Source organism: Papilio xuthus, unplaced genomic scaffold (assembly GCF_000836235.2).
Source record: "Papilio xuthus unplaced genomic scaffold, Pxut_1.1 DF824655.1, whole genome shotgun sequence".
NCBI classification, from domain to species: Eukaryota; Metazoa; Arthropoda; class Insecta; order Lepidoptera; family Papilionidae; genus Papilio; species Papilio xuthus.
This window is the reverse complement of record NW_013533994.1, coordinates 5,712,180-5,729,916: the sequence shown is the minus strand read 5'-3', so window position 1 is coordinate 5,729,916 and position 17,737 is coordinate 5,712,180. Positions and strand designations below refer to the sequence as shown.

The 17,737-nt window shown below is 41.5% G+C and overlaps 2 protein-coding genes across 2 annotated transcripts; one reads left to right on the top strand and one right to left on the bottom strand.

Annotated features, from left to right (window-relative positions):
- Nucleotides 1–6: 6 nt before the first annotated feature.
- LOC106127469 (zinc finger protein 729) lies at nt 7–2,820 on the bottom strand (the record flags this gene model as incomplete). Its single annotated transcript, XM_013325548.1, has 7 exons — nt 2,068–2,820; nt 1,822–1,953; nt 1,305–1,534; nt 1,109–1,228; nt 630–730; nt 208–548; nt 7–142 (listed from the first exon to the last, which is right to left on the bottom strand). Coding segments are annotated over exons 1-7 (1,635 nt in total), but the record flags the coding sequence as incomplete, so codon positions are not given.
- Nucleotides 2,821–3,414: 594 nt separating this feature from the next.
- Nucleotides 3,415–17,512, top strand: Cad96Cb (protocadherin Fat 4-like Cad96Ca). Its single transcript, XM_013325547.1, has 14 exons — nt 3,415–3,575; nt 6,780–6,938; nt 14,735–14,824; nt 14,903–15,099; nt 15,175–15,372; nt 15,472–15,621; nt 15,713–15,790; nt 15,901–16,104; nt 16,181–16,354; nt 16,426–16,572; nt 16,682–16,824; nt 16,931–17,071; nt 17,161–17,281; nt 17,360–17,512. The coding sequence occupies exons 2-14, from the start codon at nt 6,878–6,880 to the stop codon at nt 17,510–17,512; spliced, it is 1,857 nt and encodes a 618-aa protein (XP_013181001.1). The 5' UTR covers nt 3,415–3,575; nt 6,780–6,877.
- The last annotated feature ends 225 nt before the right edge of the window (nt 17,513–17,737 follow it).

Below are 17,737 nucleotides of genomic sequence, written 5' to 3'. Positions count from 1 at the left end.
GGGGTGGAGGGTGTACGCACCGTGCGAGCGTCGCGCGGCGGCCTGCGCCTTGAGGAGCTTGCTCATGGTGTTGCGCGGCGTGGGCGGGGGCCGCTCGAGCGCGCGCCCGTGCGCCATCGTGCAGTGCCGCTCCAGCATGTACCTGCGCAGAGACGGAGGTGAGTGTGGGGGAGAGCAGAGAGAGGAGCAGGCGGGCAGGACACGGACTTCCTGTCGAAGCGCTCGTGGCAGAAGTTGCAGCGGAAGATGCGGGTGCGGGGCGCGGCGGGGGGCGGGCAGCCGGCGGAGGCGGAGGCGGAGGCGGAGGTGGCGGCGTCGTGGGACTTGGTGTGCGCGACGAGGTTGTAGCGCTCGGAGAAGCGCTTGCCGCAGACGGAGCACTCGTGCCGCTTCTCCCCGCTGTGGATGCGCTTGTGCCGCTTCAGATGCGAGCGCGTCATCAGCGCGAGGCCGCACACGTCGCACGCGTGTGACTTCACTCCCGAGTGCGACAGCTTGTGCATCTTGAACGACGACGTGTGGATGAACGACTTGCCGCACAGGTCGCACTGCACACACACACACATACAACATATATATAACATATATAAACAACAATAATGAATGACTGAACAGAAGCAGCTCGCTACCTGATAGTTGAGTTTGCCGGTGTGTATGTTGTTGTGCCGCTGCAGGGCGCCCTTAGAGGGGAACAGTTTATTGCACTCTTCACATTTCCAATCACTTATACCTGGATAAAAAGTCAATGTGCAAATCATTAATGAACAATAAGTAAATCTGACGAACAGACATTACTTTAAAAATAAAAAAAATATCAAAGATTGATTTTAGTCCTGTACTACAATTGTCTGACGACATGATGAGAAATCAGACGCAAATTTAAAAATGAGTGTACAGTTCCATTCAAATATCCTGGCAGTTCCAGGTCTATCCTACTACTTCTCATTACAACTAACATTGTCCCGTTGCCCAGCAACTCTCACAAGGCTAAGAGCCGCCAAGATATCTGAAAACTACTTTAACAGCAATATATTCTTATACAAAAGTTGTTGCACAGTTGTTGCAATGTATTCTGTAGGTAAACATTGATGTGGAATTTGTGGTGAACCTTTATGTAGTGCAACGTGTATGTCGCAGGCACGCTTGTGCTTGTAATGAGCGCCGCACACCTCACAGATGTACGGCGGCTTTGAGTCTTCATGTTTCAGCTTGTGCTGCTCCAGCCTCACTGTGCACACAAACTTATAACAGTTTAGTAAATGTGTCACATACAAGTACATATATAAATGTTACATAATACTCACACAAGGATGTATATTTCGCATCACACCGATCACAAGGGTGCAATACCTTTTCTTCCCGTTTTTTTCTTCTCTTTGGGCCGGTACTTGACTGCAGTTTGTTTCTCCGATGCTTGCCATTGCTCAATGTTTCCGGCTCATAGTTCCCACTGTCGTCATCATCATCATCATCAAGAAACTCATTCTTTTTAATCTTCAAAATTGACTCCAATGTGTCATTGGAATTCTGAAAACTTTAAATTGAATGAAAATAATTAAAACCTAAATATTTTTATGTAAAGAGAGACATGGAGGTCAAGGTATGGCAGTATTTCTTTTTTTTTTCAAGAATGTTAATATTGGCAAACTCAAAAAGCCGGTCTTGCGTTTAAAGTACTTTACAAGTTCTCTCATTAAATTTACATTTTGCTTACAAAAATAAATATCACTCTCTTGTCATAATGGTAAATAATTACCATATTTGTTTCTATTTTAATCAAATGGTAATTATTATGGAAAATGGTTTAAAATGTTTTATTACTCATCAAGTATGTCTTCTTTTTTGACGTCTTTTATCTCTGCATCATCTGTGCCATGAGAAGTCAACATGTGAGCCTGAAATTCATCTGTCCCACCGCTGGGGCCTACAAGCCCACATAAGTTACACTCCCAACTGTAAATAAGTGAAAAATTATTTTACTAAGGTAGGGTTTAATTTTACATACTAAATATAGTGTTCTTAATTCATGTAAATTGCAGTTTGCAAAAACATAACAATATTAGCTACCTGTCTTTGTTGACTTTGTGTCTCTTTCTGCGTTTAACTTCACCACTAGATTTCTTTTTCCTCTTGTCAACTTTTCGTTGTCGCTTGTGCTTGGTGAGAGCCAAGGGCTCATCTTCGGAATCATTGTCTGTTTTACACAAGTCATCATACACACTCTCAAACACCTCGTTTTTCACCATACACAAGTTGGAAGACGACGTTCGACAGTCGAACAACGGATTTTTGTTTATTATAGCTTCAAAAGTGTCTTTTAGCTTTTTATATTCCTTTTCAGCACGTTCTAACTCATTGACAAGATCATAACAAGTCTTACACACATATTTGGAATAATTTTCGCAACTGGTTAAGGTGGCCTGAGATAGTTTGCACAGGAATTCGTAAAGAGTTATGTTGGACACCAGTGTTTTCGTACTGTGTATCTCGAATCCATCCGCACTACGGTCCGCGCACACTAAGCAATCGACAGGTTCTCGTTTTACTGGTATCTCTACTTCTTGTTTTATAAAATCATTTCTCTGTGAATTCTCCTCATCATTTGCTCCACTACCGGAGTTCATTGCACTTAGCTCGGCCATGTTTATCCTAAAACTTTACTTTTGCTTTAGTAGCAAATCCAAAAAGGAATACACTATAGAATGTAAAACACTCATAACTGTGACGAAAGTAACTAAAAAGTTAAATATTGTTTTTTTTGTAAAAGAAAAAAATACACAAAAAGATGCAACAGCACAAATGACACATTCAACAATTGACGTTTCTCTATTTCTCTATAGACAGAATATTTATGACACTACAGATAATTAACAGTTTCAGTAACATGTACATGAAGTAACTATGGTTTTTAATGATAATTTTATGATGATATTGCTTTAATATATGTACCTATGTTAATCTGGGTTATACCATTATACACAAATTTGACTCAATAATTTAGCAAGAGCACATTTTTTTCAATTATTCATTTCTGTAAAATCATCGGTGGCGCAGGGGTAAACCATTTGACTTGTAACCGGTAACTATTTAGGCAAGTAGTGGGTTCAGTTTTGTGATTAAAAACATGTCGAGGTTTGTAACTAAATGAATGTCAGCATTTTATACGATTTTGAAACAATATCGTACATTTCTCACCCACTAACTAAACTATAGTAACAAAAAAAAACAAATCAGTACAATAAATTACTGTCGACGGTGCAACGATCGCCCCAGTGATAATCATTAACCATCCATCCCCATCAGCCCCTATTTCAACGGTAAGTGACCTGCGTCCACCCCCGGTCACCCTCCGATGGCGCCCAGCGGAGCGGACAGTCACCGTCCCACAGTTACCATCAGTTACAGCCGGGCCTCTGACGATAACACACCGCATCGTGTGACCATCATACCACGACCGCGACTGTATACACTCGTAAACTTTAATTTTAACTGTTTAATAAGTTTATATTTTTTGTGTGAAGTTATTAAGTGAATATTCTATGTGCTGTGGGTTTTATGCAATGTTTTTCTTATAGGTGAGTTGTAAGGATAGGTGCTTAAAATTACAATTTACTTGATGTCTGTTTATCCCTATTTTAAAGCAAGACAGGACCTGGTTTATTTTGGAGTTATTTTTAAAAGACGGTTTACAAATTAAATACAAAGTTCGCGAAGCCGAACAATGTTTGGGTGTTTTTATACACACGGCAATGTTTTCACGACAGGTAGTTATACGTAGGCGCAAGTTAAGCTCGTAGTTACTGTACCCACCAGTATTTTTTATACACCGTTATGTAAAATAAAAACTATTTCAATTGTTTATGAACACGATACAATCAATATTATTTTTTTGCGCATTCTGGCACGGTCGCGGTCCGCAACTTGAGTCGCAAATATCTGGCCAGTGGCTACTCGCTGACCGTAACGTCGACGTCTTCGTACTTTAAAAAGCATCGTTATATTCTTTATTTAAATATAAATAATCTAATTAGTTTAGTACAACATACTAAAACGCCCGCTTGACCTAGTTAAAGTAAGTATCAGATTCTATATTTCGAAAACTTTTGTCGTAAAAAGCAGATCACTATCACAGATGTCTATATTACTAATTTAGCCTGTAGAGTTGTGCTTACAAAATAATTAAACAACGGTAAAAAAACTACACAAAAGCAGAATTCTATATCAAAGGCACGCATGCTTTGTTTATGACAATTTGTATTCCCATAAAGCAATGTAGATAGATCTCAAGAAAATAATAATGTCATATCAAACCGTGAGAAATAATTTATTAAAACGATTACTAGCAGTTACGTTGTCACCTCATGGGTTAGGTTAGGTAAAATGGATAATTTCGGTAATATTGTCCCATCTTTTAGTGCCTATTTCCCGTCGATATGAGAAATGATAACAATCTACATCTTCATATTTGGGCATTTTTGACTAAACTTTAATTCTAGCTACAAAAATAACTTTGGGAAATTACAAGAATTCATGACAAGTGAAATTCTAACCTAGTGAGGCTGTTGTGTCCGTCAGTTGTCAAATTTTTGGCGCCGAAAACGCCTTCAAATAAAATTGTGTGGAAAAGCTAAACGGTTTCTTAATACGATATGCAATTAAACTGTTCCTCAGAAAACTGGATTTGAATTAACTATTTATGGTTATATGGTATTTTATTTGAGGGAGATTTATCAAAAGGTGTTATTTTTTAGTCGTAAAAATATTAAACCTGCTCGTTTTACAAGAAGGCAGTAGTTTTTAAAGTTTTGCGAACTTCTACATCAAAGCAACATAAATTAAATATTGAAAGAATACGATTTTACATATAATATTATAGGTAAGGATTTTTAAGTTATATCTTTAAAAAAGTTGTGTTTTACAGAATACTTAAGTTGTCAAGGATTTATTCAACTTAGTCAGATTATAAAGTGGCAAAGTTCATGATCGATATGCAGCACGATGCACAGAAACGGCACCAAGACAACGACGCCATAATCATTTGTATATGTAGAGCATATCTTAGACATATACCCTTGCTTTTACTGCTTACTGCGACATTATCAAGTAATTTACTACAAAACAATCTCTGAGAATTATTTAATAGCATAGATAAAGTTACATATTATACACATATAAACTATTAATTTGAGTAGTTATCCTCTCCTGCTCTCGCTGTGTCAAAAACACATTTCTTCCAGCATTGTTGGTATTTGTTATATATGTTTAGTCTGACTTTTTTAGTAATAACATAAAATATAACGCAAAAGCGCAATTTATACTTTGTATTTCATCTCTGTTGACAAGTGTAACGTACTGATTACCGCGCTAGAGTAAACAATATGCAGTTAGCGACAAATATGGGTGTATTGTGTCGATACATTGTCGGTCAGTGATCGAGTGCATTGTATCAGGGTCAGGGCCACATAGCTGTCGCGTGCTGCGTGTTGCGAGCTGTCACCTGTCACCTGTCAACGTGTTATGATGACTTGATTAACAATACAAGGGATTTATACCAGTCGACACTGAAAGATTGTAAATAAACAAACTACAGTTACTATATTAGATGGTTGTGGCGGAGATTTAAGACATGGTACAGTGTATTTTAACTCTGCAACAGAAGATAATCATCGTCGTTACACAACTTATCATTCACTATGATTAATAATAATTTAATTAATGAGTTAACGGTCTAAAATGAAACGGTGAGAGCGGGTGTAGGAAGTGCAACCTGCTTGTACCCCGGGACACGGGACCGGCAAGGGCCGCGGGGAGGGTTGACGCGACACACTCCAGCGCCTCCCTCTCTATAGCAGGTTACTAACGTCACGGATGTCAAACTTTGGCGCCTTGAATTGCCCGTTCATCTGTTGCGATTGAATTATTAACTTATATCGTCATCTAAAGAGGTTGTTAATTTTTTTTACATTTTGCATTTCTTTAAATCATCTCTTCGTTATAAAAATGGCAGTATAAAACAATATCATATAGAAGCATATCTCGCAAGACGTAGTGACTGCGGCGCCACTCGCTCGGAACCACTGTTATATACACACATACACACAAAGAGTAGTGCAACAAGGAGATGTGATACATGCAATACTGGCACCGCCGTGCAAATCGAACAGGTGGCGTTAGGTTACATCGTTTGCTTTGCCGTTTTTGTATTGTTTTAGTTCAATTACCTTACATAAAGTATAAGAACATTCTATTACTACTCCCAAATCTTTCCCGTTTAGCAATCAAAATGGCAAAAACAATAGAATCGAACTAGACACAGTTTTGCAACCTGACGCCATTGGAGCGGACGTCAGTGCAGTCAGCACAGCTCACAGCGCTAGTCAACAGTCTAACTAACATGTAAATAGCATCGCAAAAGAAAGCGAAATTAACGAGAGATGGTCGACGCGATTTTGATACATTTTTCCGCTTTCTAACTACAGAGGGAAGAGTCAAGGCAGCGCGGCGTGTGTGCTGCGTGTCTACAGACCTTGAATTGCTGCTGAGTGTTTACTGAATGCCGTTACTCAAACAATATTAATCATCACTTCATCATCATCACCCTGTCCTTATCCCTCTCTCGTAGGGTGCACCAAATTTAGTTCTCTAGATCGACATATTTTCCATCATTTCAGTCTTCACTCACTTCTTTATCACCTAGCGATAGCTATTGGAAAATGCAATATTATATTCTGCTGAAACTTATTTGCAATTTTATTATGTTTATGATTTATTGTGTGCAGACGGCGCGTCGTAAAAGCAGCACGGACGAAGCGGGACGCAGTCCAGGGGACCAGGTCCAGTGCGGTGCGGTGCGGTGGCGGCATGGTTCGGTAGCAATATGGCGCTACCGCTATGGATAGCCGCACTAGTGATCGTGGCGCCCTCTGTATGGACACAAGGTACACGATATATTTTTACATCTTAGTATCACATATTGTTACCTAAGAATTTATTTATAACATATTTGTCGTATGCTATGGTCACTTTGTCCTAAGAAGAAATAAAAATTTTCACACTTGTAACTAAGGTCATTCAGTATTTGTCTACCATGTCACTAGACGTCGGTTCATTACATCTGGGACTAGAAAGGGATATGCCGCCAATAATGATGACATTTTCCCATGAGAAATCCGGTCACTCGGGCACTATGAAAGTTCCTTCATAATCTATCAAGTAACGGGCTACATTCATCGCCGGTTTCGTCACGAGCTCGCGACGGCGCCGGGGCGGCTCGCGTGCAATGGACGACGAACATTAATCTGTCCATAATTGAAATCGTAATTCCCCAATCGACGTTGCGTCCGGAGCGGACTGTAGCGGTAGAACTTAACCGTATCGTGTAATTAGGTTCCGCTGTCACTTTATAATTTTTTGCCTCGTTCTGTGCTCCGCTGAATTATTGGATAAAAATTAAACATAATTCGTACCGCATCAAAAAAGGGGAACTTATTAAAGTTAGCAAAAGCGTGACCATAGGTTACTATGAATCTATATTGCTCTCCAGATTACATAGAAAATGTAAAATGCATATGCTCCATACTTCACAACAGTATTTTTTAAGACTTGGCAGTTCTTAGCGAGCATTAGCACTATAATAGTTATAAATGAATTAAAAAAAAAAGTTATGAATGAAAAAATAATCAATTTCAAACTTAGCATAGTAGTAAGGTCATCGAACTGTGGACAAAGGCTGCACCTCGTATGTAATGGTTAATTGCGTGTAAGGTTTGCTTGCACGCGTCATATACTCGGTACAGGATCAGGGATGCTCTACACTACCCTCACATTTCAATAGGTTTGCAGTTAGGTTACCTTATTATTTTAATCCATTATTGCAATGACATTATGATAACACTGAGGATGTCTTTTGATAAAGGTTTTTTTTTTTTAAAAACACTATAGAATACGTATTTTAGTTAACTTTACTTGATAATATAAAACAATATAAAGTATTTAATTTATTCGCAATTATATTATTGTAAAAAGATAATAATATTTTAAAATACTTGAGTTATAAAATTTCTAATATTTGTTTAACTTCAGCTCTATGACTTGCTTGTCACAATCACGTGTTACTGCAAATGTGTTCGAATAAAACAAACGTTTTCTTGTCTCTTTATTTTCTTTTACTATATATTTCTTGTTTTAAAAATGATCTAAATCATGATTAAAAAATACCATTTATGTATGCTCTTGAATCATTGTCATTGTAATATAAACATTATTTGATATAAATTCAGTTCATCTTAGAAGCATTTATTTTAAAACAAGACGCAATTGTTGATATCTTATAATAAGTTCATTTTTGCAAAGGATTGTGACGGACAGACAAATTGCAAGTTCGTTTTTACCCAATGTTATTGTCAATTTTTTTCGTCGCGAATCGCGATAAATATCTGTAAAAGTTGTTGCAAAAAACAAGGTTCATTGCAACAAAGCACATCCTTTCTTGTTTTTGTCCCCATTGTTGGCAGAATGGACTTCGTTGACAGAAGATTTGTATTTTTTTATTTTGTTTCTTAGTGTTGTTATTGCTATGTTTATAAAACTTAACAATGAACCTTGTTTTTTGCAACAACTTTTACAGATATTTATCGCGATTCGCGACGAAAAAAATTGACAATAACATTGGGTAAAAACGAACTTGCAATTTGTCTGTCCGTCACAATCCTTTGCAAAAATGAACTTATTATAAGATATCAACAATTGCGTCTTGTTTTAAAATAAATGCTTCTAAGATGAACTGAATTTATATCAAATAATGTTTATATTATGTTTATAAAACTTAAGAAAACATAGGAAAAAAGGGACCTTTACCAAACTTTTCTTTCATGAAGTAGGACTTGTCAAATAAAACTCATGTTAAGCTATTACTTTTGTTAATTGCACTAGACTTTTCATTAAAAAACACAGTACGTTAGAGTTGTGAAATTTTACTTGTTATGAATTAGGCAATTGTTGAAATGCAGTGTAAGGTTCAATTCGCGTGACGGCATTCAGAATTTTAGTTGGTAACACTTTTAATTATCTTGCAAAAGTCGCTGTCCGACTCTACATTGATTGTCAACGATTAGCGACCACTTACTTCCCTATAGTGTAACTTCGGCACCCTGACCTGGCCACAATTCCATTATTGACTAAGGATAGAGCGTAACCTCGAGTCACTAATTTTAGTTCGAACATAAAATAAATCCCTTTAACAAAAATAACAAATAAAGGTTATATTAAAAGTTTACTTTGTTGAACTACTCATTAATTGTTTATTCGGAGACTTTACTGCAACGCAACAAAGTTGAAGGCACAGTTTTGAATAGGCACATGTCCTTGTCCGGTAGCGACGCGAGCGATGCTATCTGCACTAGGCCGCGGCCGGGTGCCTGCTGACGACCTATTGTTCCTACAAGCTGCCTCTCGGCGCTCGATAGTCTCGCTGCCTAATGCTTCATTATTACTTAATTACTACGCATAGTGTTTTAGCGTTATTATCAGCGGCGAATGTTTACGTTGTCTGATCTCACAACAATGTGCGTTGCTTTAGAAGTTGAATTAATTTTATTGACATAAAACAAATGAATCAAAGCGAGGCGCGGCATTCACTCGCTCTCCAAACAGTTATGAGAGAGCCAGCGCTGGCACATTGTTTTGCAATAACAATATTGTTCACTCTTATTATATTATCGTTTAATATAATATTCTTGTGTTATAATGCATTATCACACAACTTCATATAACATTAACTTATATAAACAATACTAATTGACCTATTGAATTTTATTGTAATAATGGTTGAATATTTTTAATACAAAAAGTTGTAAGATAAAGTATGCAATAGCCTGGTAAAAACATTCATTATACTGGATACGCTTCTTTTATAAACAAACTGGTCAGTTAATCGATTGCTAAAATAAGCGTATCGTCTCTGGGTGGTGTCCGGTCCGCTGAGCAGAGCACTTGCGTCAGAGCGGGTTCGGTCGCAGACATTGTCAGACATCTCGCAAGCAAGACACTTCATGCTCATCCGATGCACTACATAATCTGCCTCAATTTACTAAACTCTTAAGCGTTCATCGTTCATCTTCGTCTTGCTCTATATTTGTAGCCAATATTAAATCTCATTGCTTTCTTGTTTCAATATCCAATTACCTTTTGATTACCAACTGTAATCATTGTTGCCATCAGTTCCGGCGATCACAAGCAATGCGACCGCAGCAGTTATGCAGACGAGGTTCTCAGCAAACTGCGTCACACTTTCTTCTCTCTTTCGACACGATGTCATGGTGCGCACTGCCGTGTCACTCTTAATTTAAACGGTTATGGCGTGTTATAAAAACATAGGTTAATCAATCTTTCATTATCTAACAAAATAGGCTTTTGGAGTTTTTGGAAAATTATGCTAACATGGTCTGTTTTATGTAAGTAAATTGGGGCCATCGTGATATAAGTCACATAAGTTTAGGCCACTAAACATTATGTATTATGTGGCTTTTTCGGGACAACGATGTACATCGTTGACGTATTAGGCGTATTCAAATGTCAAAAAAGGGTGATAAAACTTGTGTTTTAAAATAGTTATTTTGTGGTATTCCTTGGCGGGCCGAGCGCAGTGCGGCCGGCGCGGTGCCGGAAGCACGCGCCACGGGACACGGGATAGGCGGCCCCCGCGCCCCCGCGTCCCCGCGCCCCCGCGCCCCCTGCCGGCTAACCGCGGCAGGTGTCACAACTCAACACTAAGTCGTTAACTTGTAAAAGTAAACGCGCCTGCACTCAAGGACAGGAATGTCTTAACTTTGTTTTTAAGAATAAACAAAGACCGTTCCGCAATTACCGTTTAGTTGAACATTTAAACATGGGTTCCTTTATAATTTCCTCTCAATACCGTGCTTAGTATCTAACTATAAGCTAATATTTTTTGTTTGTTTTCACTTAAAACAAGAGAAAAACCACCATTCGCAGACAGTTTTACAACAATTTGACGCACAATTTACTTCACAGAGAAAGCACAACTTTAATCTGATTCAATTAGCTGGCCTGAGCTGGTTTCCGATCCAGTTCCCGCCAAAATATGATAAGTGTTACTCATTATGTCTTATTACAACGTGACAGGATCATTTTGCTGTCGATTTTACTTTCGATAATAGATTGATTGAAAGCCATTTCATTTTTAGTTCGTTCTTATAGCTTTTATAATAGCAGAAATGATCTTTACTACGGTTAAAAAGGTATGTTTCCGTAGCTGTATAAAAGTACGACGATGTGCGTGCGTAAGTTTGAAGCGTATTCAGTGCGTGTATATTTAATGTGTAATCATAAAATATTTTTCTCCATATTATCTTGTGAATTGCGAAGTCGTGTTAGTTCAGCGCTGTGCGCTCGTCTCCATTTCTATCCGCTTTTTTATTATTTCCAACGTAGGAATAAATAAATAGCTAATGTGATAAATAAGGAAGCCATAGGAGTAGGAGTAGGATTGTATTAATATAATTCGGTTTTCAAAAATATCTTCATTTAGAAACGCCTATACGTCAGACCCTATACGGCGATTATTATTAACATAATGTTTAATGCGCCCCCGAAGGATGATTGAGTGAAACTTTAGCAAACAATTTCACAGTTCATTAAGTGAGTATTTACTTTTTTTGCTCTCGCTACGATTACGAGCGTCCGTTGAACTGCCGGTTCGGAAATTTGAATCGATAACGTCCTAGAGAACGTTACCTACGCTCACCTACATTTGAGACGTTCACCCTCACCTCGCTGCGAACGGACCGACTGCTCAAAGTGAAAACGAAAGCTATCGCTTTTTAGTTGTACGCCATTTTGAATGTGGAACACACAGCAAGCCGGAAGTGGTGGTTATCGCGGCCCGTGACGTCACAGTCCCACTCCCCCACTCCCCTACTAGCCGGGACTACGCTACGCAACGACTCCGGAACTGCGTCACCCATAGAGGGGAATTATTTACTATGACGCTATCAGATTATTAATCACCTATATACCTACTATAATAATACGCATGAACAAGCCAAATATTAATTGCCGGTAAAAAAATTCAACCTGAACTTTTTTTGTTTACTTCTTACAAAGTTCAATGAATTGTGAAAATTGATTACGTTTTTGTTTTCTTTTTAATCTGGCTTTTTGAAACACAAAAAATGTGCAAAGTAAATACCATGATGATTGTTCGGAACAGAACGTTTGGTGTGTCGTCGATGTCAGTTCAGTGTCTCCATCGAGGTTCTCGGGCTCTACCCAAATTAGCAGTGACTAAAGTAGGATGTATTGGTAAAACCAGCGAAATATGCTGGGAAGTGGATATTACATAAGATATTAATATGTGATCTGGTCACATCAACCATAATTTCATTACTTATAGTAGCTGTTTGATTGTCAATAATACGGTTGTATGTTTAAACAATAAACAGTACAGGTTAAGTTAGACGCTTTCCTTAGAAAGCTTCGAATACAACTTGGTGTAAGTTAACGAGTGTTTGCACTGACGATAACACGCGCGCATTCACGCCTCCTCACTAAACCTAACAGATCAATAACAATTGTATTATGTTTGCCCCGATGTAGTCACCAAATGAATCATTTTTCTTGTTTCAATTATTAGATAATTATGAACTCTACTAATCCGAGGGATAATTTTAAAATTATGCGCTTTTATTGAATATATTTATTTAATTGTTAATGTCCAAGTTTAATAGTCATATCTGTAGATAACTAAGGACTTAAGTTATGGTAGATTAATAATCTGTTTAAAACATTGGTGGGCGTCAGAGGGCGGACCGAGCGACGGCGGCGCGGCGTGGCCCGCGCTCGCCATCGCGCTGTCCATACGCTCGCGTGGTGAGTCTACCTCCTTGTGATGAGGCTGCCTCCTACCATCATATTCACTATAGTGCGTAGTATAGACCACCGACTCAGCATTTATCTCATTTGCCAGCATTCCAGCAACAGTCAATATTACTGTATGATTTATTAATTTTTGTATGTGTTGCAATTTCATTTATTTTACAGAGTATTTTTATGTAATTGTTAATAGTTTTAAGTGTAATGACATAGTATTTCAATTTCTTTGCCAAATGTAAAACAAAAAGTTTTTATCTTCTAGATATTATTTATGATGTATTTACTTTGTTTCAATATCAGTATCATAAATGCAAATTTGTCAGTTTACTATAATGGGCATGTGAATGTTGCCAGCATCACTTTCATCCGGCCATAGGGCACGGGAAAGTGGTCACATTATGTGTACGTCGGCGTCCACTGATAGCCATAATCACGTTCAAATCATTCATTTCCTGCGCTCATTTGCCGCCATTGTGCCAACTTAAAACTCAGTTAGCTGCAACAAACGCTTATTAACTATAGTTTCACGCTATGTTTTTGATTGAAATCACTTTCCTTATGTAAAAAAACAATAATTGGTCTCACGACATTGCACAACTTTTTTATGTAGCCAACTCCTTCGAATCACTGCAAGGCAAAATTTTAAACAGCGAGATAATGTGTACTGCAGTAAGAAAGTTGCCTGGAAAAGATATCAAGAATAGATTTGCATTTATCGTAATTCATTAAAGTAGGCAAGGTAACTCAAGTCAACTGTAAAATATATCCTGTCAATTAACTTTGTTTTAAACTAGTTACGCTTATGAAAAGGCCTATTTTGACAATGACAATATCGTTATTTACGCTTGATTGCCCGCTCGGTGTAAACTCGTTCGGTTTTTGCACAATTACCGATTACACTGGTCATTAATCTTGTTCGTGCATGTGAGCGGACAAATTGACAGCCAGCGATATGGTTACGTTTCAATAGTGGCCGCGTCAAGCAACACATTCAGTGATAAGTAGCAGCGGCACATTAACACACATTACAATGTTCTATTCATCACAATATCGACAGTTATGTTGCTCTCGTTCATGTCTTTTGTTGCGTTACAAAAATACTTCGATTTGTTCATAATCAGCCTTATAGTCTTTGGTCTTTGCCAAAGTGTTAACATTTTTGAGAATTTCTACACTTTGCTTATCGAGTTTTGATTTTTGATGAACTGTCTACTTTTATTATAGATGTTTTTCAAAGAATAAAATAATTTTCGTAAGATAGAACAACGTTATTCTGTTAATATGTAATGACACAATTTTTGCAAACATCGAATTAATTGTGCAAACACAACCGCTGTGTCAGGAGTTGTGTATAAATGTGCTTTGTTCTATTGTCTATTAACATGTCACCGCCAGCCGGCGGCAGGGGGCAGCAGCAGAGGGCGCGCTCTGATTGCCACCAGACAACTATTGTGAATTTCACACGTTTTAAATTTAATTGTACCTGTCACTTATCACCGACATCAATACATAATCAATCTCTAAACATTTTTTGCTTATCCGATTTATTTTTAATTGACATTTTTAAATATGGAATCATCCAATTTAATGTACGCGGTTTCTTATGTTATTTCATTATCTCATCAATATTCTTCCCTAAATATTTTGAATGCATGTGTCAGTTTTATTAGTTTAGTTTTAGATTACGCTGAAACTGTAAGATACGAGTAACACGTTCAGTACTAATTTATAAATATATAAACATACACCTGTACTGTGTGCTGCACGGCACTGCATAGACTAGCAACGATACAACATTGTAATATAAGACTGAATATTGATGTGATATTGTGTGTGTTTGCAGCGATCCAGGACAGCCGGTGCTATCTGATGAATGGCGGCGCCGTGGAGAGCTTTTTCATCAGCGAGGACACACCCGTCAGCAGCGTCATTGGTCAGTTCTAGCAAATAAAACGTGTCTCTTAACGGTTTTGTTTGCATTACGTTAAAGTGATACAATGTTGCATTGCAGGCACCCTGAGTGTGAACGGCGACCCCAGCGGGGAGGGAGACATCGCACTGTCGGTGTCGGAGCGCGGCGCGGGGCTGGTGATCGCGCCCGGCACCAAGAACCTGACGCTGGCGCGCGCGCTGGACCGCGAGGAGCAAGCCGGCCCCAGCAGCCTCTACGTCAACGTGCGCTGCGAGCGTCGCCACACCACCGACCCGGTCAGACATTACCACACACGTCTACTCTTGTCCCAGCCGGAGCTTGTCTAATCTATCGGATGTAAATTTGCGTAGAGCTTCTTGATCCCCGTGTCGGTGCGGGTGTGGGACGTGAACGACAACGCGCCAGTGTGGCGCGGGGCGCCGTACCGCGCGCGCGTGTCGGAGCTGGCGGCGGTGGGGGCGCGCGTGCTGGCCGCGCCCGCAGCCGACGCCGACCAGCCCGGCCCGCACGCCACCGTGCACTACGCAGTGCTGCCCGGACCCTATAGCGTTAGTACCTATCAGAGCCGCAGCCGACAAGAGACTGGATAAAACTAAGAATAATAAAACTTCAAAAATGCTTTGTTGCATTGATTTCGTACGCGTTAGGAGTACATCGGGTTCGCGAACGAGCTGGACAGCATGCTGGTGGTGAAGAAGCCGCTGGACTACGAGAGCGTGCGCAACTTCACAGTGCGGCTGCGCGCGCAGGACCAGGGCGCGCCCCCGCGGTACAACGACACCGAGCTATATGTGCAGGTTACACGAACATACTATACGACACATTGCACCGCTTTATTTTTTTAACTCCTGAAAGATATCAAATTAGCAGGCATGTAATAACGTGCAGGTGCTGGACGCAGACGACCAGAACCCCAAGTTCACGCATGACCACTACACGGCCGTCCTGCCCGATGATATGAAGGAGGTGAGGTTTTCTCGTACATTGTATTATATTTGACCGCGGTCCTGCTTCAAAATCCTATTTTCAATGTTCTCATGGGGCGGAAGAAAGTTAAAATATGTTATGTGTATCAGGGCACGGTGCTGGAGACGCTGCCGGGGCCGATCTCCGCGGAGGACCAGGATGCGGGCATCCGGGCGCCGCTGCAGTACTCGCTGGGCGGCGCGGGGGCGGGTGTGGGGGCGGGGGCGGGGGTCACAGTGGAGCGCGACACCGGCCGCGTGGCTGCCACCAGCTTGCTGCTCGACCTGGACCTGCCCCTCACTGTTGTCATCAAGGTACTCTCGTGTCTGGTAGGTGCGGCTCACAGCTTAGCATTTTGTGAGACGATAACATGAATGAATGTGCGTGCAGGCGACGCAGGTGGACAACCCGGACAGGTACGCGCTGGCCGCGCTGGAGGTGTCGCGGGGGGCGCGGGGGGCGGCGCGGCGCGTGCGCTTCCTGCGCCGGGAGTACGCCGCTCGAGTGCGGGAGGACACCGCGCCCGGCCTCGCCCTCCTCGCCCTCCACACCGCGCCCGCTCAGGTATTGCATTCATTACATTACATGCACTTGTACTTTCTCCTCATTGCGATGATCCACGTCGAACCTTCCAGAACCCGCTGCAGTTCTACGTGTCGGACAAGAGCTTCCTGGACAAGTTCGCGATCAACGGCGCGGGCGAGGTGCTGCTGCGCCGCGCGCTCGACTACGAGACCGCGCAACTATACCACTACCAGGTCATGGTCACCGACGGACTCTCCGCAAGTATCCGCTCCGATTTATAAATATATTAATTGATTTTTGGTATTTTTAACTTCCTTTATAGAATGTCATGTCTGTTTTTAACACTGTGTAACCGCCGACCGACAGAACGACACGGCGTCGGTGAATATAAGCGTGATAGACGTGAACGAGTGGGAGCCGCGCTTCCGCTTCCCGCACTACGAGTTCCGCGTCGACGTGAACTCATCCCCCCACACCTCGCCCGCGCAACATCACCACCTCGACTTCGCGTATGTATACTAAGGAGACCGAGGATTTGCAACCGTGTTCCTTTAATATCAAGAAGACTGCTTGATCATTGCGCCACATCTTCATTATGCACCTAATGTATTGCAGGAGCAGCGGCATCAGAAGTGTGGAGGAGGGCGCGGAGGAGCAGGGCGATGCCGCAGGAGACGTGCGCGTGGGTCGTCTGGACGTGCACGACGGCGACGGGGCAGACACTGTGGACATCTCCCTGCGCGGACCTGACGCTGAGTCTGTCGCGCTTCCTTCTTTGTTTTGTTTTACTTTTATTTGTGGAATCGTTGATGTTTGATATTTATGTTTCCCGCTCCTTTTTTTAGAATCCTGTACGTGAGGGAGGGCGGGGAGCTGTTCCTGCGGCGGTCCGCGCTGTCCGCCCTCAACTCCTCCGTGCTGCACGTGGTGGCCACCGCCGTGGACTCCGGCACTCCGCCCCGGCAGGTCAGCCCGCGCCCGCTGACTTCATCCGAGTGGCGCATGGACTGAGTGTCAACTTTAAATGTATGTGTTTGTATGCAGACGTCGGTGCCGGTGTCGGTGCACGTGTCGGGCGGTGCGGCGGCCGGGGGCGAGCGGGGAGCACGCGCGGCCGTGCTGGGCGGGTTCGCGGCCGCGCTGGCGCTGCTGCTGCTGCTGGTGCTGGTGCTGCTCGCCTACATCTGCCATGCGTAAGTATATCCACAAGTCGCATACCAGCCGAGGAAGGTTTATAAATTTGTAATAATATTATGTCGATACAGTAGAAGACGTCGAAGTAAAAAAGCTGTGGAGTCCGTGGTGGCGTTGCCGCCGGAGAAGCCGGCGAGTGCGGGCAACGGCGCCACCGTGCTGGTGGGCGGCGGCGGGCGTGCGGGGGGCGCGGCGGGTGCGGCGGGTGCGGGGGGCGCGGCGGGTGCG